General features: G+C 39.6%; 1 protein-coding gene across 3 annotated transcripts; it reads left to right on the top strand.

Moving 5' to 3' along the window:
• Nucleotides 1-23,253, top strand: NIPSNAP2 (nipsnap homolog 2). Of its 3 annotated transcripts, none has more exons than XM_005283433.5 (11): nucleotides 5-182; nucleotides 828-854; nucleotides 6,571-6,710; nucleotides 6,796-6,841; nucleotides 11,805-11,899; nucleotides 13,989-14,059; nucleotides 15,361-15,501; nucleotides 16,724-16,755; nucleotides 19,805-19,899; nucleotides 21,075-21,158; nucleotides 21,897-23,253. In XM_005283433.5, the coding sequence occupies exons 1-11, from the start codon at nucleotides 85-87 to the stop codon at nucleotides 21,959-21,961; spliced, it is 894 nt and encodes a 297-aa protein (XP_005283490.1). In that variant the 5' UTR covers nucleotides 5-84; the 3' UTR covers nucleotides 21,962-23,253. The 3 variants fall into 3 exon arrangements, with proteins under 3 accessions (XP_005283491.1, XP_005283490.1, XP_065428825.1); XM_065572753.1 differs by having other exon boundaries at nucleotides 21-182; nucleotides 823-855; XM_005283434.5 differs by lacking the exon at nucleotides 828-854 and having other exon boundaries at nucleotides 1-182.
• The last annotated feature ends 2,718 nt before the right edge of the window (nucleotides 23,254-25,971 follow it).

Here is a 25,971-nt window from a genome sequence, read left to right as displayed (position 1 = left end):
CCCCCAGTGGCCGCCAGCGGGTACTGCAGGCCCGAGTCGTCCTCCCGGGCCCGGGCGAGCTTGGGCGGAGGAGGCCAGAGCAAGATGGCGACCCGAGTGCTGCTGCGGCGGAGCCTGGGGGGAGCCGGCGGGCTGGGCAGAGCAGGGCCTCGCCTCCCGGCCCGCGGCAGCCTGGCCCTCAGGTGAGCACGGCGCTCCTCCAGGAGGGACCCTGGGCCTGCAGTGCGGCGCGGGGAGTCCCGTCCCCCTGGGTGCCCCTCGCTGACTCCTTCCGGACTGTAAATGGCGCCCCCCTGGCCGGGGGGGGCCGGGCTGCGGGACGGGGGGCAGGAGCCCCCCGGCGGGGCTGGAGAGGAGCAGCCCCGAGTGGGAGTTCCTAGCCCGGGGTCTCCCGCAAGGTCATGGGCCTCCCCGCCCCGCCTAGGGACAGCCCGCGCCGGGCACCCACTCCCGCCCCTCCATATGCACCCCAGGTTGTGCGTCCCCCATGCGGGGCCCTGAGCTGGGCCTGTGCATCCGCCCCACAGATGCACTGTCCGCCTTAGACCCGCCCCACGATCCGGATTTGGGATCATGCCCACACAACCCCCCTATCCTGGGTTTGAAACCCCCCCCCCTTTCTGCACACACAGAGCCCCCCCCATCTGAGACTGGGGACCCACCGGACTACACAACCCCCCCTTACACTCGCACCCCCACAGGGAAACCCACAAGATGTAGTCTAAATGTCTGATGCCCCATGCCCCAACAGGCACCTGTTGGAATGGGTTTGAAGCGTCTGATTTATTTTTATACTTTCCGTTAACTTTGATATTTGTTTAGAACAGAAATCAGAACCTGCTGGTTGAATTTCAGTTAAGTGTTTCTTTCAAAATTTTCTCTCTTTCAGGGGGATGGTGTCAGGGCAAAAATTTAGGCTGTGTACTCAACTTGAATGTAGGTTTTCGGCTAAAAGAAAACTTGATAGAAATATTTCCCTGTGTGTTTTTAATCTAATGTAGGCAATTTTTAAAATAAACATTTTCAGCTGCCTACTGTAGCCCTGAGCTTGTACATGAGAAAAGAGAGGTGAAATTGATTAGAAACTGATTAGTCTTTTACTATTTTTCAATGGAAGGGTAATGCCAAAAGTAAAACAGTGAAAAATAAACTTACATTTTCAAAATTCTAACTTTCTCTTTGTTACAAGTTACCAATGATGTTTCTAAAATAAGGAAAGTTGTTCTGTTACATTGTTTTAACCTGATAGTGTCCATTTGAAATCTTAGGTATCAATGATTTTTTTTCTGGGTTGTTTTTTGTTGTTGTTGTTTTTGTTTTTTGGAAAACAACATCTACAGGAGCCACTAGCAGTTTGAAATATATACACACATTGGCTGATCATTTGCTCTCTCTACAAGCCATTACGTTCACACCATTGCACACTGCATGATTGCTTACCTACCAGGTGCAGTTGTAGGCCTTGATCTTGCAAACACTTAGGCATATATGCTTTACTCTGAGTACCTAGCAAGGCCCAGTAACTTCAGTGGGATTATTCACATGCTTAATGTTCAGAACATCCATAAATGCTTGCAGGATTGGGACCACAGATAGCAAAATCAGGCAGTGCCTTAGTAAAAGGACTGATAATGATTCCACGATAGGCTGCCTGTAATGCTGTGAGAAATATGGCCCCAAGAAACCAAAAATTTTATGCTGTGTTACTGGCATTAGAGAGATGTTGTCAAGTAACTTTTTCTTAAACCTGTTTTATAATCTGGTGGGACATATCAGGGAACATTCCCAGACAGTAAGGTGAGACTGGAAATAAGGTATAAATGTTTAACAATTAGTCATTAACCATTGAAATAATTTACCAAGGGTTATGGTGGATTTTCTGTCACTGACAATTTGTAGATCAAAATTGGATTATTTTTTCTAAAAGATCTGCTCTAGGAATTACTTTGGGGAAGTTCTATGGCCTCTGTTATACAGGAGATCAGACTAGATGACCACAATGATCCCTTCTGGCCTCTGAATCTATGAGTCTGTTAGACTGTGGAATGATCTTCCAGTGGGGAATGCCATGGCTTTGAATATTTAAAACTGAACTATACAAAGCACTAATGTTCTACTGCAGAGAACATTTCTGAACTAGTAAAGAGATTAGACCTACTTGGGTCTTTTCTATTTCAGAGCTCAGAATAGCAGTCAGGATATCCTTTAAAGAAAGTCTATTTCTCTATAGCTGGACTATTTTTGGTGGAAAACAGCTCATCTAGGACCAACACATATACTGGCTTTGTAGTAGTAAACACAAGAGACAGTTCTCAAAGTTTTGCTAACATCAATGATACTGTGTACAAAATGGATGCTGATTTTAAGATTAATTAGAAATATATTGTCAAATGGTGAGAATTGTTAAGGAAATTAGTCTTACTTCAAACTACTGAGAAGTAAAACTATGGAGAGTTTAAGAGGATGCTGTCAACTTATAATTCATATTGTAAGCATATTTATTATAAATTTGATTATTATTTCAAATAATTCTAAAAATCCAAGTTCTTTTTCCATTTATATGCTGTTATCTTTTGCATTCCACTACCACTCAACAATTAATATCAACAAAGTCAGTTTCTCTTTTGTTTATAGTCAGTTTCTCTTTGAAGTTCTTAGCACCGCAATCTTTGAATTGACAACACTGGAGGAAGATGCTTTTGTTTAAAAAAAAACTGTTTATATTGGAAGATGTTTAACACAAATTATTGGAAATATACCTGTTGGACCTGAGCTTTTTTAAAAATGATTTCTCTCCCAAAATTCTAAATGTTGCTCACGTTTTAGTTGATAGTGTTCTTATTAAAAAATATTAAGCACTGTAGTGTCCTTATAAAATACACCTAGGAATTGAGGACCTCTCTATACTACCAGGATTACATCTAAGAAGTAGTAACTTTCAAAGCAGAGAGATAATCATATTACTTTATAATCTTCAAATACTGTACCTACCTAGTAATATGTCCTACAAAGCTGATTTCTTATGGTTGTAGGTTTATTGTATTTGTTTTATTTCAAGGTTTTCATTATTGTCCCTGACAAACTCTTGAGAAAGTGACTGTTCAGCAATAATCATTAAATTGGGCCATGGTTTTAATTTACTAACTTTTATTTTTCAGTTGATTAGTCCTCTGCTGTAAAAATTCACTGTGTACTGATTACTGACATTCAAGTCTAACCCCAGAAGCTGTAGCCCAGGTTGCATCAGACATTAATTTGAAAAAAAATGCATTATTTGCTATTCAGTTACAATATGCTAAAGTTCAGATAGATTATTTCCTTTTTCTCCTGCTCCGGTACTGTAATTTATAATGAGATTGGTCTTTAAACTGAAATGTTCTGTATAATTATGTGCCTTATAGTATCTCGGGGGGGTGGGGGGTTAAACAGTTTTTTCTAATAGAACTATTGTGTTCACAATAAATTTTGCCTTACACTTTCATAAGGATTTGTAGTTTGTGGGCTAAGTGCCCTTATGCAGCATTATCTATGTTTCTGACTCTCATGTTAGCCAATGTGATTCGTTTGCTAACTCTCCCAGCTTAAACCCATGGGAACATGACATGTCTAGAATTTTTTTGTCTTATCTGAAGGTGAACACACTTGTTTCAGAACAAGACTTTTCCTTCAGATTTTTTTAACTCTAATAGGGAATGTCTTTCACGTTTAAATATATATACATGTCTGTGTTTAAAAAAGGAAGGATGGATTTGCAGTTTAAGCCCAAGACGGGCAGTCAAGAAAGTTGGGTTCAGTTTCCAATTACCCAATAATGGCCACTAGTTTGGGACCTGTCCGTTTTTGGATACCCAAGTCAGGATTTACCAGCTGAGCACCAATGACTTTTATGTTAATCAATGGGAGCTGCAGGTGTTCAGGACAATTAAAAATCAAATCCTAGCTGTCTGAACTTGGGACACAGAACAAGTGTCCACTATCAGAAATGTTAGCTGTAACCTTTCTCTGTTACCTTATAAGTAAAATGTTGCTAATGCTAGTTAGTAGGTGTATAGTAACACTTTATTAAACAATGTTCATAAAGCTCTTTGCAATTCTTGGATAAAAAGTACCATGAAACTGCAAAGTATTATTAACGTCACCATTTCATTGAGAAATTAAGAGAAAACTACCTCCTAATTTTATGTGGCAAATAACAACAAAGGCATAAGTGTCTCCTATTAGCTGAAGAATTAGTTATCCAATAGTATCCCCATAACTCTTCATGTTCTTGCTGCTGATAGTAGTAATGTTAGTGCACAAATGAGGAAGTAAACATGATTACTTAGGACTTTTATTGTCAGGATGTTTGTAAAACATCAACTAATCCTCACGACACCCTCCAGGGAAGATAAGTATGTATCAATCTTATATAATAGAGAGAAGGCCTGACTTAAGTTGGCCCTCTAAGCCCTTTGCATTGGCTATGTGGCACAAAAGGGCTACAGATCAACTGCATTAGCTCTACCCCCCAGGCAATATCTCTGGCACTGGAGGTCTTTGTAAATACTTGTTTAGTAGTATCCTGTTTAGCTTTCTACACAATAGTTGTTGGGATGGGGTCAGAGAAAGTGAATACCCTTTTCAACAAGTGGAGCGGAGCAGTGAGAGATTTTCATGTCACTTCTTTGTGTTGAAGGTCACCTCATTCCCAGCTATTCTTTTCTTAGCTGTCACATGTCTTCTGCTTCCTTCAGCATGTTGCTTGGATAAGCAATATAAACTACCACATCATTTTATGCCCCATTACTATTGGGATTTTAAAAATGGGAATTGGGGGGGGGGGGGTTCTGTGTTTTTAAAGTGAACTGCGAGGTGTTATTTTTCCAAAAACAGTTTTTTTTCGAACATTTTTATTTCTGGAACATTTTCACAGTCTATTTAGGACCTGAAAGACAATATCACAGTTGGAAGTTGTAATCTGTCCTATGGATCTCCCAGCCAATAGCTAAAATCCTCCAGAATAATTAAGTATAATTAAATAATTTAAAATATTTCCACAATCCTCCAGGAAATGTGGAGAAGCTGCAAGCAAATGCTTCTAACGGGTCGGGAGGAAGGAAAATATTGTAAGATCAAGGCCACCTTAGTATATTATAAAGATGAAGCAGTAAAAACTGAATCTTTTCTGTTTGCTGTTCACTTGAACGAAAGATTATTCGTATTGGTGTAGATAAAGCTAGTGCACATCATTTGGTGGCTCTGGTGTCTTTCTACCACTGAAAAAGGGGAAAAAATAGTCCTAATATATTCTTACTTTAAGAAGAACCGTGTTGTCTTTAGTGATTTTATTGTGTACTGTATTGTTGTAAGAAGATACAAAATAGCATTTTTGCAGAGGTACTTGCAGAAACTAAATTGTTAAGCTAGTTAGGCTTTCAGACAATCTCTCAAAGTCAACTCAGTTTTTAAGTGGGAAAAACTGTAAATATTGAACAAAGAAAATGAATTTGAATCCTGAACATTATAATGGCTACTGTTCAAAAATTAAAATCTATGCAGACTCCTTGACATCTGCCACTCTAATCTATTCCCAAAGTAGAGTATGCTGTAACCTGTATATCTTCTCTTCCATGATGCTTTCTTGAAATCTATTTCAGTAAACACAGGAACACGTGGTATTTACTGTGCCATTCACAGTAAACAAAGCAGTGTTTGCACACTCTTTTCTCATGCACATGCACTAGGGTGTTCATTTTTGACCTCAAGTTTCTGGGAGGATGTAGATATCTTGCTTGAGCAAAGAGAGTTTAAAAAATATATATACTGTATCTAGTGGCTTCCATTCTCTGCTCTTACAGAGCTCTAATCAATGCAGGAGCAGGGCGGGGAAGCAAAAGTGGTTTTATGCCTCACAGTGTTTTGGGGTTGGCTTAAAACCTGATATAAATTAGGGTATGTCTTTACTAGCAACGTTAAAGTGCTGCCGCGACAGCACTTTAACGTAGCTGTGTAGTCGCGGCTCCAGCGTTGGGAGAGAGGTCTCCAAGCACTGTAAAAAAAAAAAAAAAAAAAAAAAAAAACCACCCCCACGAGGTGAGTAGCGCCCAGTGTTGGTGCATTGTCTACACTGCCACTTTACAGCACTGAAACTTGCAGAGCTCAAAGGGGTGTTTTTTCACACCCCTGAGCGCGAAAGTTGCAGCGCTGTAAAGTGGCAGTGTAGACAAGACCTTCGAGCAGCAGCAAAACTACTTACCATATGCTTGACTGCAATGGCTCCTGAGTGTGTTGCATCAGCTGGGACTTGCTGGAACACAGAAGCATTCTATCCGTGCCCTTCCTCAGCACAAGGGGGTAGTATAGCTGCACCAGTTCTGTGTCATCCCAGGAAGTCTTTTCAATAGGTGTATACCTTGCTGGGTAAACATTGTACCTTGACACTGCTGGAGAGTGAAGTAATGGGAAGATTTAGCATCGTTCCTCTGTATACATTGCTATATTATGTTAAACTTGATCTTGACTGACTTTCTTCCTGTCTGTGCATTCTTAATAAACATTCAGTGACAATGTAATGTATTCATTGATGTGTAGGGGGCTGGCATCATCAACTAACAGAGCAGGTGAAGACAGCTGGTTAAAATCACTCTTTGTTCGCAAAGTGGATCCAAGGAAAGATGCTCACTCCAATCTACTAGCCAAAAAGGAGACCAGCAGTCTGTATAAAATACAGTGTGGGTGATATTTTTATATTTAACATTTCCTTTTATCTTATTTTATTTTTGCTACTACATTTATCCTTGAATTTTGTTGTTTCAGTTCACAATGTAAAGCCAGAATATCTAGATGCCTACAACAAACTTTGGTAAGTTGATATATTATACTTTGTGGTTTTCAACATGTGAATCTGAGCAATGAGATTCTGTAAATTGGCTGATGTGTGATATGTTTATTTGGGAAGAAGAGAATTATTGTGAATAAGCCATTTATTCTTGGAGACAGTTGGCACAGATGCTTCTTTCCAGTTCGCCTGCTACTGCCCCTTTTTTAGGCTGTTCCTTCACTGAACTGCACCAGATGCTCTTTTTAGGGTGTATACGAGAGGGACACAAGTGCACATTTTTTCCCTCCCCTAGTTGTCTTAAGGCTACTGCAGCCTTTTTAGGCAGATGCTGCTGTCCCAGTTTGCCCTTCCTTTAGCTACAATGTAAGAATCTACCTGGTGAGAGTTCTGTCTACAGACTGGAAGAAAAGAGAGAGGGTCACTTGGGAGGGGCCACTAAATATCAAATATAAAACAGAAGTAAAGCTTTGAGGGAGGGGATAAACCCCAAGATTTGACATTTACGCACCCTGACGTTTCTATGAAAAGTGACATTATTGAGAACCATACATTAAGAGGTATTGTGAATCCTTGTGTGGACTTGATCTGCAGTGAATTTTACTCACAGGGCTGTTATATAGGATTTCCAAAAACTCTCTTGCTGTTTAAAAATAAGTATCAATATTTGTTTTTTAATGAACTGTACTAATTTAAAGACCAGTTACAGAAATGGAAATTCTGATTTAGCTGTATATTTGCTGCATTAGAGCCGTAGCCATTACACTTTGAAAGAGCTAAACACTCAAGTTGGGAAACATGAGCCCCCCATGTTGCAAAATGGCAGTTCTTTCTCATTGACACTGATCATTTAAGAGAGGGTATCCATTAAATAGAACATTGTTTTAGGGTAATGCAACCAGTATTGTTTTAAGTGTGGTTTATTGGCTAGAACGGTAGGTGGAGGTTACAGCTCCTGACTTCTGTTCTCAAGAGAGTTAATGACTCTCCGTGTAGCCATGAGTAGGTTACGTGACCTCTGTGTGCCTCCATTTACTCATCTCTAAAATGGGAATAATACATAGCTACCTTACAGGGGTTCTTCTAGGCTTCATAAATTAATTTTTGTAAAGTGCTTTGGATAAAATCACTATTACATCTCTAGTATGGTATGAATGATCCTTTGTTAAAATGCCCAAAGTAGAGAGAATGTACTGGGGGGGACAGTTTTCTTCATTTAAATTAAGCAAAGGTGGTTCTTTGCAACACAAGTGGGGAAATCTTTAAAAATTAGTTTCCATGGTAATCTTTTTTCCTCTCATGACTGAAAGAAGAAAAGCATACCTGGAGAAGAGCAAATCACTTTCAACCAGCTCAGTATAAACATGTATAATTATATGAGGTAGGGAAGTGGAGAAATGGCACTGCTTCATCAGATAGATAAACATGAAGTCAAAGCAGAGATGTTTATTTTCAAGGAAAGGGACAGTGATAGCAATCTTCTGAAAGCTATGGTATTTGATTTAGTCTTTCCAAACCAAAGTCAGCCTAAATATTCAAGTAGAAAGGAGAGAATTGGGTCCATCTTAAGAATGGAGGGATGAAAACCTGAAGCTTCCCTGAACTTCCCTCAATATCTCCAAAAATTCAGCTTGAGCAGTCCGAGTCCTTGTTACATCCTGCCAGCTCAGGGTGATAAGGATTAGCCATCATGAATCTTGGCATCCTGACCCTGGAGGCTTCACCAACAGGGAGGAATTGGTTGCAAATCCCAAGGTGGAAGGCAATTTGGGTGAAAGTGCTCATGAAATGATAGATGTCCCAATTCTAAGGAAAGGAAAGACGGGAGCAACAGAATAAGGACAATGGACTTCAAAAACGCAGATTTTGACAAACTTAGAGAAATGGTATGAAAGGTTCAGTGGGAAGAAAATCTAAGGGTAAGAGGAATTCAGGAGAGCTGGGAGTTTCTCAGGGAGGCAATATGAAAGGCACAACTGCAAACTATCCTGATGCAAAGGGAAGATAGGAAGAATAGGAAGAAGTCAATGTGATTTTTATCAGGAGCTCTTTAATAACCTGAAAATCAAAAAGGAACCCTACAAAAAGTGGAAAGTGGATGAGTTGATAAGGAGGAGTACAGAAGAACATTGCAAGCACCGAGGGACATAATCAGAAAGGCTAAGGCACAAAATGAGTTACACCTAGCAAGGGACATAAAAGGCAATAAGAAGAGGTTCTATAAGTACGTTAGGAGTGAGAAAAAGATGAACCAAAGTGTAAGTCCACTACTTAGTGGGAAGGAGAGTTAAGAATGGATGACATCAAAGAAAGCTGAGGTGTTTAATGGCTATTTTACTTCAAGTATCAGGGGGTAGCCGTGTTAGTCTGTATCCACAAAAACAACAAGGAGTCCGGTGGCACCTTAAAGACTAACAGATTTATTTGGGCATAAGCTTTCGTGGGTAAAAAACCTCACTTATTTGGGCATAAGCTTTCATGTATCTGAAGAAATCTGTTAGTCTTTAAGGTGCCACCGGACTCCTTGTTGTTTTACTTCAGTCTTCACTAATAAGGTTAATAGTGACCAGATACTTAACACAATATTAACAACAAGGGGTAAGGTGCACAAGCCTGCATTATGAAAGAACAGGTTAAAGAACATTTAGACAAGTTAGATGGATTCAAGTCAGCAGGGTCTGTTGAAATTCACCCTGAGGTACTTAAGGAACTAACTGAAGCAATCTCAGAACCATTAGCGATTATCTTTGAGAACTCATGGAGGATGAGTGAGGTCTCAGAGGATTGGAGAAGAGCAAACAGAGTAGCTGTCTTTGGAAAAAAGAACAGGAGTACTTGTGGCACCTTAGAGACTAACAAATTTATTTGGGCATAAGCTTTCGTGGGCTACAGCCCACTTCTTCAGATGCATAGAATGGAACATATAGTAAGGATATATATATATACATAAACATGAAAAGGTGGAAGTAGCCATATCAACTCTAAGAGGCTAATTAATTAAGATGAGCAGTTATCAGCAGGAGGGGAAAAAAAACTTTTGTAGTGATAATCAAGATGGCCCATTTTCCTCCTGCTGATAAAGCTACAAAAACAGTAAAAGGTTTAGAAAACCTGACCCTATGGGGAAAAGTTAAAAAAATGGGCATCTTCAGTCTTGAGAAAAGAAGATTGCGGTGGGACTTGTTTAACAGTTTTGAAATATGTTAAGAGATGTTATAAAGAGGACTGCGATCGATTGTTCTCCATGTATGCTGAAGGTAGGACAAGAAGCAAGGGGCTTAATCTGCAGCAAGAAAGTTTTAGGGTAGATATTAGGAAAAACTTTCTAACTATAAGGGTAGGTAAGATCTGGAATAGGCTTCCCAGGGAGGTTGTGAAGGTTTTAAAAGCAGGTTGGACAAACACCTGTCAGGAATGGTCTAGTCTTGTTTACTTGGTCCTGCCTCAGCACAGGCACCTGGACTTGATGACATTTTCCAGCCCTACATTTTTATGACTGTATGAATTAATAGAAAAATAGAGAATAAAGACACCTCTACCTCGATATAACGCTGTCCTCGTGAGCCAAAAAATCTTACTGCGTTATAGGTGAAACCGCATTATATCAAACTTGCTTTGATCCACCATAGTGCGCAGCCCCACCCCCCCGGAGCACTGCTTTACCGCATTATATCCGAATTTGTGTTATATCGAGGTAGCGGTGTATAACACTAATTCATGAATCTTCAGAGATAGGGGGCTCCATTCTGAAGTTTTGAGAGCCAATTTGACTTCCAATAATAAAAGTCAAAAAGGTGGTGCTCAGACATGTGAATGAATCAGGTGAGATTCTTTCTAATCTAGAGCAAAAACTTTTAAAGCTTTTAGTTTTATTGTAGTAATAATAATAATAATTTACATTTCTGTTACAACTGCTATCCTAGGATCTTATTATGCTTCACAAACATAAATTGTTAAAAACTCCCAGCTCCTCTTTGAGATCAGTGCATAGTATTATTCCTGTTATGCAGATGGAGAAATTGAGGCACAAATGGTAATGAGATTTGTTCAAGGTCACATGAAAGGTCAGTGGCAGTGCTGAGAATAAAACCCAGGTCTTCCAACTCTGAATGCTGTTCCTTACACATAAGACCATTCTTCTTCCCTATTTATTATGGTACATAGAATCCGTGGCTGCTAGCCAGAATGCTAAATGTCTGACAGTTATTCAGCAATAAAACATAATAAAGAGAAAATTCAGCTAGTCTGAAACAAGCTTATTCACCAAAGTACAATACAGTGAAAACTGTCTTAAACAACCATGCAAGAAACCAGTGGTTGCTCAAGACCAGGTTGCACGTAGGAGATGGATTTTAGGCAGCTTTTGCTGTGTACATTGTGCTTTAATGGATAAATTAGTTTTAGATCTGGTCTGCTTTCTAATCTGTTCAGTAATGCTACAGCGAGCAGCCATCACTTGACTTTACTCATGTCCATCAGACAAAGTGATTGATTATCTTCATCTGTGTGGCATAATAGAAATGTCAGTTATAGAACTTTAGTGCCGGAGACAAATTATCCTTTCCCATCTCTGTGTCTTACCATTGCTGCTAACAAAAGAAAACTTTTTAAGTTGTTCCTGAACCAAGTCATGCAGGTGTTTTGCACACCCTCAGATTGGGACATCTTGCTAATATATCAGGTAACCTGCCAGGTAACATTACATGTTTTATGGGTTCACATCAAAAGACTGGATGTGTCATGCTGTGTATTAGACATACAGCCTTACAGATGGTTATGCTTACGTTTACATAGAGAGCGTTGTAGTGATCAGTTTTTCCTGCATACAGCAGGTTTTTGTATTTCTGCTTTCTCTTCTGAAAAATGAAGTTGGTGAATGTTCATACTATAATGAACATGTGGTGGCATAATTATGAGTTGTTATGCATATCAAATGTAGCCTCCCTGAAGGAAATGCAACGTAGTGTCTGTATTCCTTGTTTTTAAGTCAAGAGGTGCTGCCAAAGATTCATGAAGAGAAACACTACCCGTGTGCACTGGTGGGGACTTGGAACACGTGGTACGGAGAGCAAGATCAGGCTGGTAGGAGATAGAAGTACAACAGAATGTAAAACCGTACAAGTGAAATGTGTGCTTGGCAGGTTTCTTTTTAAGTCCTCACTGTTCATAAACCTTTAACAGTGTACTTCAGGATATGAGTGCTGTTGATTACATAAAATAATTGGTTAATGATTGTTAACTTTAAAATTGCTTGGTTTTTATCACATTGAGTTTGAAACTGAAGTGTTGATTCATAAAATGTGCTTGTTCAGGCAGCACTAATCTAATACTCTCTTTCAAACATATTTGTATACTTATGTTAATACACTTTTACCTCTTCTCAATGAGAGGGTGGCAGAACATGGTAAGCCCCTTCCTCTTCTTCCTGCATATTTTTGCACCTGCATTATTTTGCAGGCACAGATCACACTTCTGAAAATTTAGGTTTAAAAGGTGTACTGAGATAGAATTTAGCTTGTGTTAGCCAGTTTAAAAGCTTAACTTTGACTTTCCATGTCCTATTATAATTGTTCTGCGTGGCACTGTTATGCAACGTTGAAGTTATCACAAAATGTAATGGAACTATTGTCTCCCGGCCAATTGAGTCCTGTACTAATACCCTAGGTATCTCTTCCTTAAACATACAGTGTCCAGTAATTCAGGATCAAAATGTAACCTTCCTTCAAATTCAACAAGGAGTCCGGTGGCACGTTAACGACTAACAGATTTATTTGGGCATAAGTTTTCGTGGGTAAAAAACCACTTCTTCAGATGCATTCCTTCAAATTGTTGAAAATATGCTCTATAACTACAAAGTGTTATATCAGTGTTATAATGTGGTATGGGGAGACTTCTAAATGATGTTAAATGGCTTTTAAAACAGTCCCTGGTCTCTGAGAAGTTAAAGGGGTATAGCAGCAGCCCTCATTTTGTGGGAACCACATAATCAGCATGTTAATTTCAGCTGTATTCGCTGAATATTATATCATTATAATATTAGCATTGGCCAAAGGTGAGAGGATATCTGTAGACACAGATTTGTCAGCTTCTAAGAGAGTATTTTAAAAAATGAAGAGAATGTTGAGATACAGAGAGGAATAAACCTGAAATATTGCTTGACAGTTAATTCTGAAGCATACTGACAGAGAATGTCCCTGCAATCATTTCCAAAGCAGCATTAACTAGTTCAGAGGAAGCCATGCCCACCCCATGTCCACTGGAGGAAAGGTAGCTTTTGTGGGTCTTTGAGGGAAGATGGAAGAAAAGAGGGTGGGAATGGGAGTCGATTGCTATTCTAAAAGCTTGTAAAAAAAGTCTTGTTACACAGAGCACTTAAAGGGCATTGTCAAATTTAGGTCAAAATAGGCACCCATCTTGAAATTATTATTTGATGAGGAAAGTCCTCCTGATTCTAAATATACCTCTACCTCGATATAACGCTGTCCTCGGGAGCCAAAAAATCTTACCGCATTATAGGTGAAACCACGTTATATCAAACTTGTTTTGATCCACCAGAGTGCGCAGCCCCACCCTCACGGAGCACTGCTTTACCGCGTTCTATTCGAATTCGTGTTATATCGGGTTGCGTTATATCGAGGTAGCGGTGTATTTTAGAGGCTTTGGGTCTTGTTTGGTGTACTTTTGAAGGTTGCCTCTTATCACTGAGCAATTAAAAAATTAACAATGGCATCTATTTTATTTATCTATCCCACAAAAAAGTTTTGTGCTCCTTCTGCTTGTGTAGTTAATTGAATTACAAGTGCCACCACTGTGCTACTATCAGTTGAAGCTGTGCACCAAGTCATTTTTGGCATAAGACACTGTTTTAAGTTGAAGCTGAATGTTAATTATAGTCACATAAAAGCGTCACATCTAAGTAGTGTACAGCAAAAGTGCCCTTCAGAAATCTTTGTACGTTCTTGCCTTTAGGGTAAATCATCTGTTGTAGAATAGCAGGGGTAGCCCCTTGTCAAAAAGCAAATGGCTCCACTGTATTGCACAGAGAATACATTTTGAACATGCTAGCCAGCTTTTACTTTTGTATCATTCTGTAGTGTTAATGGCCTTGTTTACATTATGGTGTTTCATGTCTTTTGTCATAAGCCTCTAAAAAGGTCTATTTCTATTTCAGTACATCTCTGGCGGTATGAGGGAGGCTATCCAGCTCTTACTGAGGTCATGAATAAGCTCCGACAAAATAAAGTAAGTCTAAATGAAGACTACATTTTAAACTTGGGCTAGAAATAATAAATATTTTACTGAGAAATATTTTTCCCAGTGTCCCTAGAGAACATAGTCTAGTAGTCAGAGCAAAAGACTAGAAGTTTGGACTCCTACAGTCTATTTCCAGCTCTGTCAGACTAGCTGTGAGACCTTGGACAAGTCACTTCCTCTTTCCGTGCCTCATTGGACCTGTCTGTAAAATGGGGATCACACACACCTCTCGAGTGCTGAGGTGGATGCATTAATGTTTATATAACATTTTGAGTTCCATAGGTGTAAAACATTGTAGAAGTGTGAAGTGGTGTTAGTAATTTATATTCTGCTGTTATGAATGGTCTGTGATTCTCAGCTCTTTTGTCAGAGCCTATTTGCTAGCGGGGCATGCCCCCACCACCATGTCCCCTCACATAATGCTTCTCCTTTACTTGGTTCTCTTGTCTTGTCTGTTTTTTTTTTTCCCTCCTGTCTTATTCTCATTATGCTCTTTTACATGATTTTTGCAGATACTCTTCCTCTCCCCTCCCCATTTTCCCACTTATTTGAAGGTCACATGCTGGGGGCTGGAGGTGTCTGTTGGAGCCCAGGCTATACTTATTACAATGGGAGCAGAAAAGTGAAGCTTGAGCTGGCAGGCTGCTGTGTGAGCCTTCAGCACTGTACATCTGAGCTGCTGCCACAGCCAGTGACCGTAGGTGCTGTGCGGAAGCATGGAAGAATGTCCACTAGCTTTTAATGAGCTACCTGCTTCTTTACATGCAAATGCACCAGCATGTTTGCTGTATATGGGGATGGTGTAGATCTGGAGTCCTACATCTTTCCTCACCCACCCTGATCCTCTCCTCTGCCCCACACACCTACTTTAACTAATCTGGCACCAGCCCAGGTTGAAAAAACAATGAATTACGTTCTTCAGGATACTGTCAGTGGCCATTCAGAACACACACAATATAATTGTCAGTTAAAACATTATTGCCATGAAGCCACTCAGTACAGCCTGTGTAGAAAATCGCTCCTCTGGATTTTACTTACCTAGCTTGGCATTATTAAAACAGCTCACACCCAAACTGCCCAGTACAAAAATTGTTAATAGAGACTGTGATGTGTAAACACACTGATGGATACTTTCAAAGCTGCGTAAGGAATTTGGATATTATTAAATTCAATGGGAACTGAGTGTACAGATCCCCAAGGTGGTTTTGAAAATCTCAGCCACTATGTTCTATAGAAGAGTAGAATTTGTTAATGTAACATATTAAATTTTGATGACTATTATTTTTAAGGAATTCACGGAGTTTCGCAAAGAAAGGGGTAACATGCTTCTCTCTCGCAAGAACCAGCTTCTGTTGGAGTTTAGTTTCTGGAATGAACCTGTTCCCAGGGAGGGTCCTAATATTTATGAACTGAGATCTTATCAACTTAGAGTAAGTGTCAAATATTTTTTCTTTTGTAAATGATTAAAAATTGAAAATATTCAGCACACGTGTACAATAAAACACAGACCTTCTAAAAATAAACTAAGGATCTAGTCTTATTCCTATTGAAGTCAATGGCAAAAGTGTTACTGGCTTCAGTGTGTGCAGAATCCAGCTATAAAGACTGGATCCTACAAGGTGCTGGCCACTTCCTGAGACGTCCTGAGCACCCTTGCCTCTCATTGAAATGCGCACACACTCATGCAAGAGACTGAAAGAAAAAATAATAACTGTACAGTGTAATTACAAATGAATATACAGTCATAACTTTAAGCACTTCAAGGAATCAATGTATTTGATAAATGATGGTATTTTTCAAATGGAAATGCTGTGAGAATGGAAGCCTGTGTAATATTGATGACTGAATTCTCAATGTTCTGTTCTCCTAACATGTACGTGCAAGATGAAGTAGCTCAAAAAAGCATCGCTGACATTTGTGGCTATGTCAATATCTTGTTTAAAACCATTTTAGTTCCCCTTTGTCATTAGTGCACCATAAGCACTACAATAATACAAGTAATTGATGATGATGATAATGGATCTCAATGGCTCTTGGCTCATGCCATCGTATTTTTTATTTTTTCCTCATTTTTATTTTAAAAAAAAACACCTTTCAGATTAGTGAAAATTAAACAGTGCTCAGTTTGGCAGAAAAGACATGCTAAAAATATATTATTGTTGGAAGCACTATTAAAAACCTGTAATAATGCCAGCAGGCAGTAGTGGGGATTTGAGCAGCTGGCATAAGCCTGAACAATTATATTCTAAAAATATTTGAAAAGTTAAATCTCAGTTTCTTACCTTTTACATTTAAGGACCCTGCAGAGGCAGCATGCACAGCCTCTCAGGGGAAAGAAGTGCCTTCTGTCACTCAAGGAACTCCTTCAGTTGGTTAATGTGGCATGTTAACAGACTCAGAATGGGAGCCCTATAAATCTTAACTTGGTCAGAAGATTGATGGTCATAACATGGTGCTTAGATCAAGCAGCAGGCATATCACTGACAGTTTGTGAAATATGGAAGGAAGACCCTCTTCCCTCCCCTCCCCTTTATATTTTTGCTTCATATAACTTCACATTTGTCAGATCCATTTTCAAAAATATTGAGAACTGTCCCAGTGCTCTAGTTTTCTTAAAATACTAGACCTGAAACTTCTTTCTTCTTCTTTCAGCCTGGAACAATGATTGAATGGGGCAACTACTGGTAAGTGTATTTCACCATGTTGTGTGCTGTAATTTAAGTTTATTAATTACATTTCGTAGTTTAAAACCATGTAGGGGGAGATGGTAGAATAATCCCCACACCCTTCCAGATACACAGAGCTAATAAGCTGATTCTGGTCCTACACAACTCTGACAAATTAGTTTTTATTTTGCCTTTCTGGGAAGGAAAGGGAGTGCCTCCCTGAACAATGCTGGGACCTCTCTTGTGCGTTGTCATTTTAAAAGCCATCATTCTTTTGAGAAGTAAATAATACTTAACACTTCTATCACATTTTTCATCCTTAAAGCATTTAAATTTTAATCTTCACAACAACTGTGTGAGGAAGGGAAGTATTATCCTAATTTTACTATTGAAGATTCTGAGGCACAGATTGGGGAAGGAATTTTCCCAAGGACACATAGCGAGCGGATGTCAGAGCCAAGATTAAAACTAGATTATTTTGCTTGCTGTCCTATGTTCAGTCTACTTTCCCAATCAGGCTCCTCACGGACAGCACCAAAATTACTGACTTGGTGCCTGATCCTCCTACATTGAAGTTAATAGGAATTTTGCTGTTGATTTTGGTAAGAGCAGGCTCAGCCTCTTGGCAAGAGTAGACATCTGCAGAAGGGACACCATCACCTTTCTAATACACCTGGGCACTACTGGCACAGCTACAAAATAAACTACCGTCCTCTACCACTAAGAATCTCACCTATTCTCACTTGTACATCTCTACCGGCTAAACTCTTGCCCGTCCTGCTCACGTTTGTCCACAGTAGTGTGATCAAAACAAATAAATACCTTTACACAAAGAGACTGTTTCCCAGTTTTCCATATGTCTGTTTCCTAAGAACTTCTTTCAGAACACCTGAAATTTCCCAGTTTTTTACTTCATCTATCAACATTTTCAGGTTTCTTATCATTACAAAATATACTGCTATAAGATATTTGGTATGTCCCTGCTTCGTCCTTCCCACAGTGAGTGTGTGTAACACGCCAACAGTTGTTCAAAACCAAAGCTTTTATAACTTGTCTTGTGCCAAAGTTGCAGTGATAAGGCCAATGACCCAGCCTAATTAGTGCAAAACCTCTGCTCTGACCCCTCAAGAAATGGGGGGCGGAGGAGGGGAGGGTTTGATGGTCTCGCTGTTGTTTCCCTTTTCTCTAAAATTGCCAGACCCACATGGAGGAGGGAAAATAGGTATGGAGGAACACGGGGGGTGGAGAGAGGCAGAGCCTTCCTTTGGTTTTTCTGTTGCTCCAGATGGAATTCTTCTAGCTCAGGTGGAACAGATCAAAGAAAGGCGCCAAAAGGCAGAGGACTTGAGTCTTCGATCAGAAAAAAGTTACTGCAAAAACACGCTTGTTTTTTAATTTGAAAATATGGTCACCTCACTCCTAACCCATTGGCCAATTCCCCAAAGGTAGCATCCTTATGGTTTGACTAGTACACAATACAAGACATTGGCAGTGGTTAGGTGGTGGTAGTTTTAATTTACAAGGAAGGATTTTTTTTCTGTTCCCAAAAAATTAAGGAGTCTCAAGATTCTAATAATTTATGTGTGTTGCTGCTTCTGGAAGTCATGCATTTGAAGGATTGTCACTAGAAATAGCATACTCCTCCCCCCCCCCACCCCCGCCCCGTGAGAGGCCCCTGTAGATTGAATTTAATTGGAATTAAATGTTGTCTCGGATCTTTCATTTTGCTTTGTAACCTAGAGCCAACTTCTGTGTGTAGAGGGTGCCCAAACTGAGGAGTGCATGCTAGAGTCTTCCACGAGCCGTGCTTCCTATGGGACAGGGGCAGCCGAGGAAGCAGTGGAAAGTGCTTGGCTTCAGCAGGTTTTGGATACTGAATTACTTGCTAGTTTTATTAGGGACAAATCCTCCCCTCTCTCACTGGGTGTTTTCTGTTCCCTATGCTGGGTGTACCCAACTAAGACCAGATGTTCCGACTGCCTTCTGAGCAATGCAGTGCTGTATTGCAGAATTCGTGGCAATGCATGTTTTCTCTAGAAAGTACTGCCCTTTGAAACTCAGAGGGTTAACTACTTAACACTATGTTGATCATTCTTGGCTTCCTCAGCATCAAAGTTAGATACAATTTTTATAATACCAAACCTTAGATTTTTATCTTTTTAAAATAAAACTCATTTTAAAATCCTACTGAGTATCACGTTTATATTTTTATATATAGGTAAAAGTGTTTGTCTCCTCTTCAGTACATACTCCTGCTTTTTATCTTGTTTAATACCAGTATAAGTTCCTTGCATCTACACTAGCTAACTCCAATCAATTCTAATGAATTAAGGTTGCATGATTGTGAGTATTTACAGTTGTTTTGAATAAGAATGAAGACTCGAGTTTTCAAACAGCATAATGTGCATCAAGATAATTGGTTTAATTTCAATAATTTGCCAGTAAATTTGGTTTCCTACTATTATTGGGGAGGTACACATTCAAATACATTTGTCGGTTGGCAACAGATCCACTTTAGAAAATGTAGCAGCTTCTAGTTGAGTTAAAAGTTTAAAATTAGGCTTGCGGAATCATGAGAGGCAACTGCCTAGGAAAGATGCATGTGTACAAGAACTTTGCATTCCAGTAACTTAAAATCCATGTGTGTAAGTGTGAAAGACGACATTCACAAATAGCATATCTTCCTGATATGACTAACGCTCAAAAGTAGTATAAAGTTGGCAGGTAGGAGGATTCCGTTTTTGATAAACCTTTAGAAATTTCTTGCCATTTTAAACCATAACAATGATTATCCTACTGGCTCCAAAATTAAAAAGTTGAAGACTAGAAAATGATCAGCATGCAATCTAATAAAGGGGTGTCTCCAAGTTTAATGTGGCTTAACAAGTTCTATTTTAATTGCTTGTTGCTGGGAATTGGGTTGTATTTTTGTTGTTTACATCTGGAATCTGCTGCAAAATGCTTTAACATTTGAGATGGGGTTAATTCTAACTCTGCTTTCCTTCCAATCACCACTTGTTTCCTGTGCTCATCTACTGTTTCTAGAGGTTCCATTTGTCTCTTGTAGGGCTCGTGCTATTCGTTTCCGACAGGACAATAATGAAGCAGTTGGAGGATTTTTCTCACAAATCGGACAGTTATATATGGTTCATCATCTTTGGGGTAGGCTTCTTTGTTTTCTGCTACACTCACTCCTCAATCACTATACTCAATAGGTCCTTAAAACAAGGACCTGTTCTGTTCAGAATAACGAGATGTGGAATAGAGAGAGAACCATGTGAATTGCATTTTGATATCAACAAGGGTTTTTAAATTTTATTTTGCAGTTTTAGTTGCCAAAGTTAAAAGCACAAAATAAACATTTCCTTGTCCTTTTGTAATTTCTGTCAGAAGTTACAGTAAAGCATCACAAACCTTTCTTATCAGAGTCTTACTGTTTGCTTCAAGTAAAGTGAACATAATGAGTTCAGTCCTGCAGTTTCTTCCCTCGGGCCAAATTCACACTGAAATTAGTAATTGAAGATTTAATTTCTAAGGGTCAAATCATACCCTCCTAGAGGGAGGGAAAAGTCAAGTATCTCTTCCGGTTACCACTGTCTGCTCCCCTCACAGCAGAGAGAGTCGAACATTTATTTATTTATTTGCAGTGGCACCCACTGTGTGCTAGGTGGTTTCCAGACAGTTCAGGAGGACAGGCCTCTTCAGAGAAGCTCACAATCTAACAACTGCATTGAGGAAACATGCGCTCCAGCCTTCAGACCTCAAGGATATCCACAGGAAATTGGATTCCAACACCATGGATCCTAGAGCACCCATGCAGAGATCCAGCCCCTGTGTGCTGCATTATCTGTCTAATCTATTTCTAATGCAGCTATAATTATGGTATTAAGGCCCCCTCAATGCCCTTTCTGCCTCTGGCATCCCTTGCCACACTTGCATCTTACTTCCATTTGAAAGGGGAAAAGTCAGCATGGGGGTGGAGCTTAATGTTCCAATGACCTACAGTGACTTCTAGCAATACTTACGGCTAGTTGCCAGGGTTAAATGTCAGGCAGAGCAGCAAAACCCAGGGAGCACCAGCCATGTTATAGTCACATGGAATGGCTTCCATATATGCTGTAGACCTACTTTTTTGCTCTCTCTGCCTTCCCCCTTTCCACTGGTCTTGGAGCTTTTCCTTTGTATAAAGAGGAGCATCTGAAGCTAACTTTTTTTTTTTCCCTTCCAAATGACTGCAGCCTCTTAACCACAGAATTAAATATTTTAAAGCGTGATCGTTATGGACAGCAGGACATTGACTTAGTACTAAATTTTGCGTGTGTATTTTTTTCCTCTAGCTTACAAAGACCTCCAGTCCAGAGAAGATACAAGAAATTCTGCATGGAATAAACATGGCTGGGATGAACTAGTATATTATACAGGTAAGAGCTGAACTAAATTAGAATGGGCCATGGAGTAAACATTATTTTTTTTTAATGGGCAGAGATGCCACCATGATTATTTCAGTAAGTTACACTGTCATAAATGTTTTATTTTGCTGGTATGTTTGTCAATTACAAAGTCAGTTGTTTAAATAATCTGTTTTCAGTTTTTGTAAATGTCAGCAAATTGATGTAGTTGCTGTATAAATGTTTGTATTAAAACACGTTTGTACTAAAGAACATCTACTAAAGGAATAGATCTGTTCAAAGATTTAATTTTCTGTGCACAAAAACTTATACAGTAAATAGTGAAATATATCTTTAAAAGAATCCATTAGATTTTCTTTGTAACAAGCTATAATGTGAAACATTGGGGCCCTGTGAAATAAATTCCTCTAAAGAGGGAAAGTAGACTTTGGAGCCAGGATCCAGGAGACCTTTGATATCAGAAACAGCTTTCATAACAAATCTGGCATGTAAGCTATGCTAAATATTTCAAATGTTGTTCCATCAGATTACAATGGAAATATTACAGTACAATTGCAAGCTAACCTTAAATCTTGCTGAAAAGCAACAGGTGTTTTCTTTGGTGACGGGGGAGGGGTGGTTGGTGATTAGTAAAGATTTGACATGCACTAATGAGTAGAGTAGTTTGATGAACACGGTACTCTAAGTTGAGTATGCTAAATTACTAATGGCATCTTTATTAGTAAATGAGAGTCTCTTTTCTTTTTTCAGTGCCACTTATTCAGGAAATGGAGTCCAGAATCATGATACCATTGAAGATCTCTCCACTTCAGTAGTTATTGACTTACCTGTGCCTACATAGGTTGAAGTGACAAATATTTGTCTTAAATTAATTTGATGGTATACATCATATATCATGGTCAAAGAAACATAAAAGTATCATATTGAGCTTGTCAAAGAAACCTTTTTTCTTCAGAATCTAAAGACTTTATGCATTTAGAAATGTACCGGGGAAACAATAATAGGGTTGTAGTTTAAGAACTCAAGACATACCCAGTTCATCTGTGCAACTGGCACCTTGAACTGAGCCTGGCATACAAGTATGTGGTGTGTCCTGATGTCTACTGATGCCCACGCTTCAGTAGCAGCAAAGGGAGAGTTGCACATCTGCCATTTAAAGTCTTGAACTAATGCTGTATTTAAATCCTGGGGAAATTGTTACAGTTCAGGGGGCTTTTGTATAATGGAAAATGTATATTTGTTTTGTAGTCATTACCGATTGAAAAATCAGTGTTGGTTGGTTCCCATAAATAGGAGAGATTTAAACAAAGCTTTGTATCTGAGAAATTCATACCACTATATCAGTTTCATTGGGAATTGAGCCAGTAAATAATTAAGAATTTACAAAGTAGCCAAGAATATTTAAATTATAACGTGCAGTAGAATTACTGAACTACTCTCACTTGTAAACAAAGTGCAAGTATTAGTGGAAAATGAATTACAAATCAGGTGATAGTTGAATATACAGACAATAGTGGATTCCATTTTGATAAGGCTCTGAAGTAGAAACAAATAAACATCCATCTAGGTGTCTATATCTGGAACTAACTTTTGAAATTATTTAATCAATGCTTTGGGCTGTATGATCTATAGTATTGGAGTAGACATTTGCAAGGAACACTGGTGTGAAATTTTACAGGCACTCATGTTTTGTTAATCGTCTATTTCTGAAAATAATTCTGAAGCCTAGGAAAAGAGGTTTTGTTTAATAAGCAATCATGACTTCAGATATATGCTTGATCAGGTATTTCACTAATAATACAGTAGGTGCATCTGAAATGATGTGTGATGATGGCGCATGTTGAGTCAATATGATTAGCATAAAGCAATGTATCGTTATGTCCGGTTCTGTTTTGATTTCACTTTTAGATTAGAGCATATCAACTTTTTAGTATCTATAATGACGTGACCATCCTGTAAGTGAAAACAATGTCTATTCAAACTAGTTAAAGAATCACTGTAATATATTGTATGTACAAATCGCATACTGAATGTCCAGTTTGTACATTTCAATGATTTTTTTCTGCAATAACATATCAGTCAATAAAATCCTTTTAATTTTCACATATTACTGGCACCATATGTCTCCATCCATCTGCGCAGTGTTTGTTATGAAAAAGGGGGGGTAGGAGAGAAGTATACAGTATTTCAGTTTAGATGGCCAACATTGCCATAATGTGCCTTTTTTTCAGAAGCGTATCACTTCCACAAAGACATGCTGTCAGCTGATATTTACATACAATTTCCAAATAATTGCTAGGTTGTGAAGTGTGTGGTGTTGGGATGTGGAAATGGGAAGTATCCCTCAATTAGATCTGCTGATGTGGAGCCCTGCACCCATGTAGAGCCAGCAGATCTCCATATACGGTGCAAGGATCTATGTTGCCAGATCCGGTTACAGGATCAGGACCCATGTTGGTCTGCAGGGTGTGGCTTCAAATGATCCATGCTAATTTGTATTCTTTTTGTGGGAGGCTTATTTTTGCTTTTAATTATTGAACACATTCATTACTGAGGAGAGTGAGGGATGAGCCTGGCACTGCAAGCTTTAACATTCTGCTGATTTCTCAGTCTTGACCCCTTGAGCTGCATCATCCTTGTTTCATTCTATTGCCAGGTCTCTCTTGAGAAGAGCTACTTAATTATGCCCGATTGTTGGATGGCTTTGCAGTGCTAGACAATGGAGACTAGGCTGAATCCTGCATGCTAGCCTGTAATTTCCATCCCCTGTACTCCGGTGCTCCAGTCTAGATGCCTAAACTTACTACTGACTGGCATCAGTCTCCACAGGTGAAAATCTAATGCACTGACATAGCCATTTTGGCCTAGATAATACAGCATTTGAAAAATGTACATGGATGTGACACACATCTGCAGGGGTGCTGGGGGTGCTGAGAGCCATTGAACCAAACTGTAAATCCTGTATATAATGGAAACCACTTCAAGCCAAGGGGTGCTGCAGGAAACCCCCTCTCCCCTCACACTCCTAGTCCAGCACCTATGCACATCTGGTCTTTCATCTTAATAGTTTCCTAACTTTATTAATAATAATTTCCTAACTTCGGTATTATTTGTGTTGTGGTAGCACCCAGTGTCTCATTTTTATAGCCACTGTGCAAGCAGAGTGAAAAACGGTTTGTGTGCTCAAGAGCTTACAAACTAAACACACGAGAGAGAAAGCGTGGGGAAAGGAATATAATGCATGTGCTTGAGCATAGACTGAAGAACAGATTTTTTGTAAGTGAGCAATGGCTTTGCATGATTTTCCTTCCTCTTCTGTGTCAAGTAGGGCATTTTCCTTCCCCCCTGTAACTTCCTCTACTTTCTCCTACACCTCTACCTCAATATAACGCTGTCCTCGGGAGCCAAAAAATCTTACCGCATTATAGGTGAAACCGTGTTATATCGAACTTGCTTTGATCCGCTGGAGTGCGCAGCCTCCCCCCGCCCCCCACCGCGAGCACTGCTTTACCGCGTTCTATCCGAATTCATGTTATATCTGGTAGCGTTATATCGAGGTAGAGGTGTATTCCTCTCCAGTCAGGGGATCGCCTGCCTAGTTACTTCACTCCTTGCACTGTTTCCCAAAACTTTCCTGGGCACTTTTGTGATGGATCTTGTATGCAGTTGGACTGGCACCTTACCTGTGATGTGGAAACTTTCCTCCTGCTGCTGTCTCACTGCCGTACTGCCTCTGATTAGCACTCCGTGCTTTACAGAGCAAAGAGGTCAGCCAGGAGAAGAGAGCCACCTGCTTACTGAGCTAAATAATAATTCTTACTTCCTCCTAGGAAGAGGTGTGGCTTGGTGTTTGCCCAGTGGAGAACGGTTTTCTTACTTTTCAAAACAACCACACCTGAAGAACCCCTATGAAATATCAGGTACAATCCACGCTTCCATTTTCCACTCTCCGTCACGGTGACGGGCGTGGAGAAGAATTTCAGATGTACATTGAGGCCTCAGTTGTACAAACCCTTCTGCATAGGCTTAAATTAGCGCATTGACTTCAGTCAGACTACTCATGCTTAAAATTAAGTATGCGTACAACTGTTTGCAGAGTCAGGGCCTGAGTGAGTGCCAGAGCTGCTGTTTTGGATGTTAGATTTTTGTCATGATATCTTAACAAAAAACAGTCTCGTGCCTGGAAACTCTACAGCTGCATCCTATTCAAACGCTCCTCCCCAAACAAAAGACTTATTGTACATGAGCTGTTCTTGGAACTTGCTGAGATTTCCTTCAAGATGAATTTAAGAGAGTATTTTTTTGTAGGCCGCTGAAGCGTCTTGTAGTAAACAGCCTGCTGTCATGCCCATTGCTAGAGTACAGATGCAGATTTATTAAGCAGAGCGGATGTTGCCCTCGGAGTCAGCCCTCGCTAAGAAAGGTCTGTTTGGAAAGACCTTTTCAAAAATAAATCCGCTTGTTGGGTTTAGCTGCTCCTTGGTGTTAATCAACTAAATCTTGCTAAAGAACAAACTTGAAAGGAGTCACCAAAAAATCAAATCTTTTGGTGATAGTATGCTCATCTTTCCTTGGAGGAAAACCGACGCCCATACTGTTCTCATGCAGTATTTTGGAATTTTGTACAGAAAATGACTCACTCATTACCTCCCCCACCTAGTGTCTCAGGCATATCTTTTATTGGACCAAACCCCCCACCTTGTGTCTCTAATGTCCTGGGAGTGACACAGCTACAACTACGCTGCATACATTTGTGTCCTTTCTGTACCACTAGAAGTGGACGTGTGAAATCTGAACTTTTAAGAGAGTTGCCAACAAGCGTTCA

Source organism: Chrysemys picta, chromosome 19 (genome assembly GCF_011386835.1).
Source record: "Chrysemys picta bellii isolate R12L10 chromosome 19, ASM1138683v2, whole genome shotgun sequence".
Lineage (NCBI taxonomy): Eukaryota > Metazoa > Chordata > Testudines > Emydidae > Chrysemys > Chrysemys picta.
Note: the sequence above shows the minus strand (reverse complement) of the source record. Positions and strands in the feature narration are given on the sequence as shown.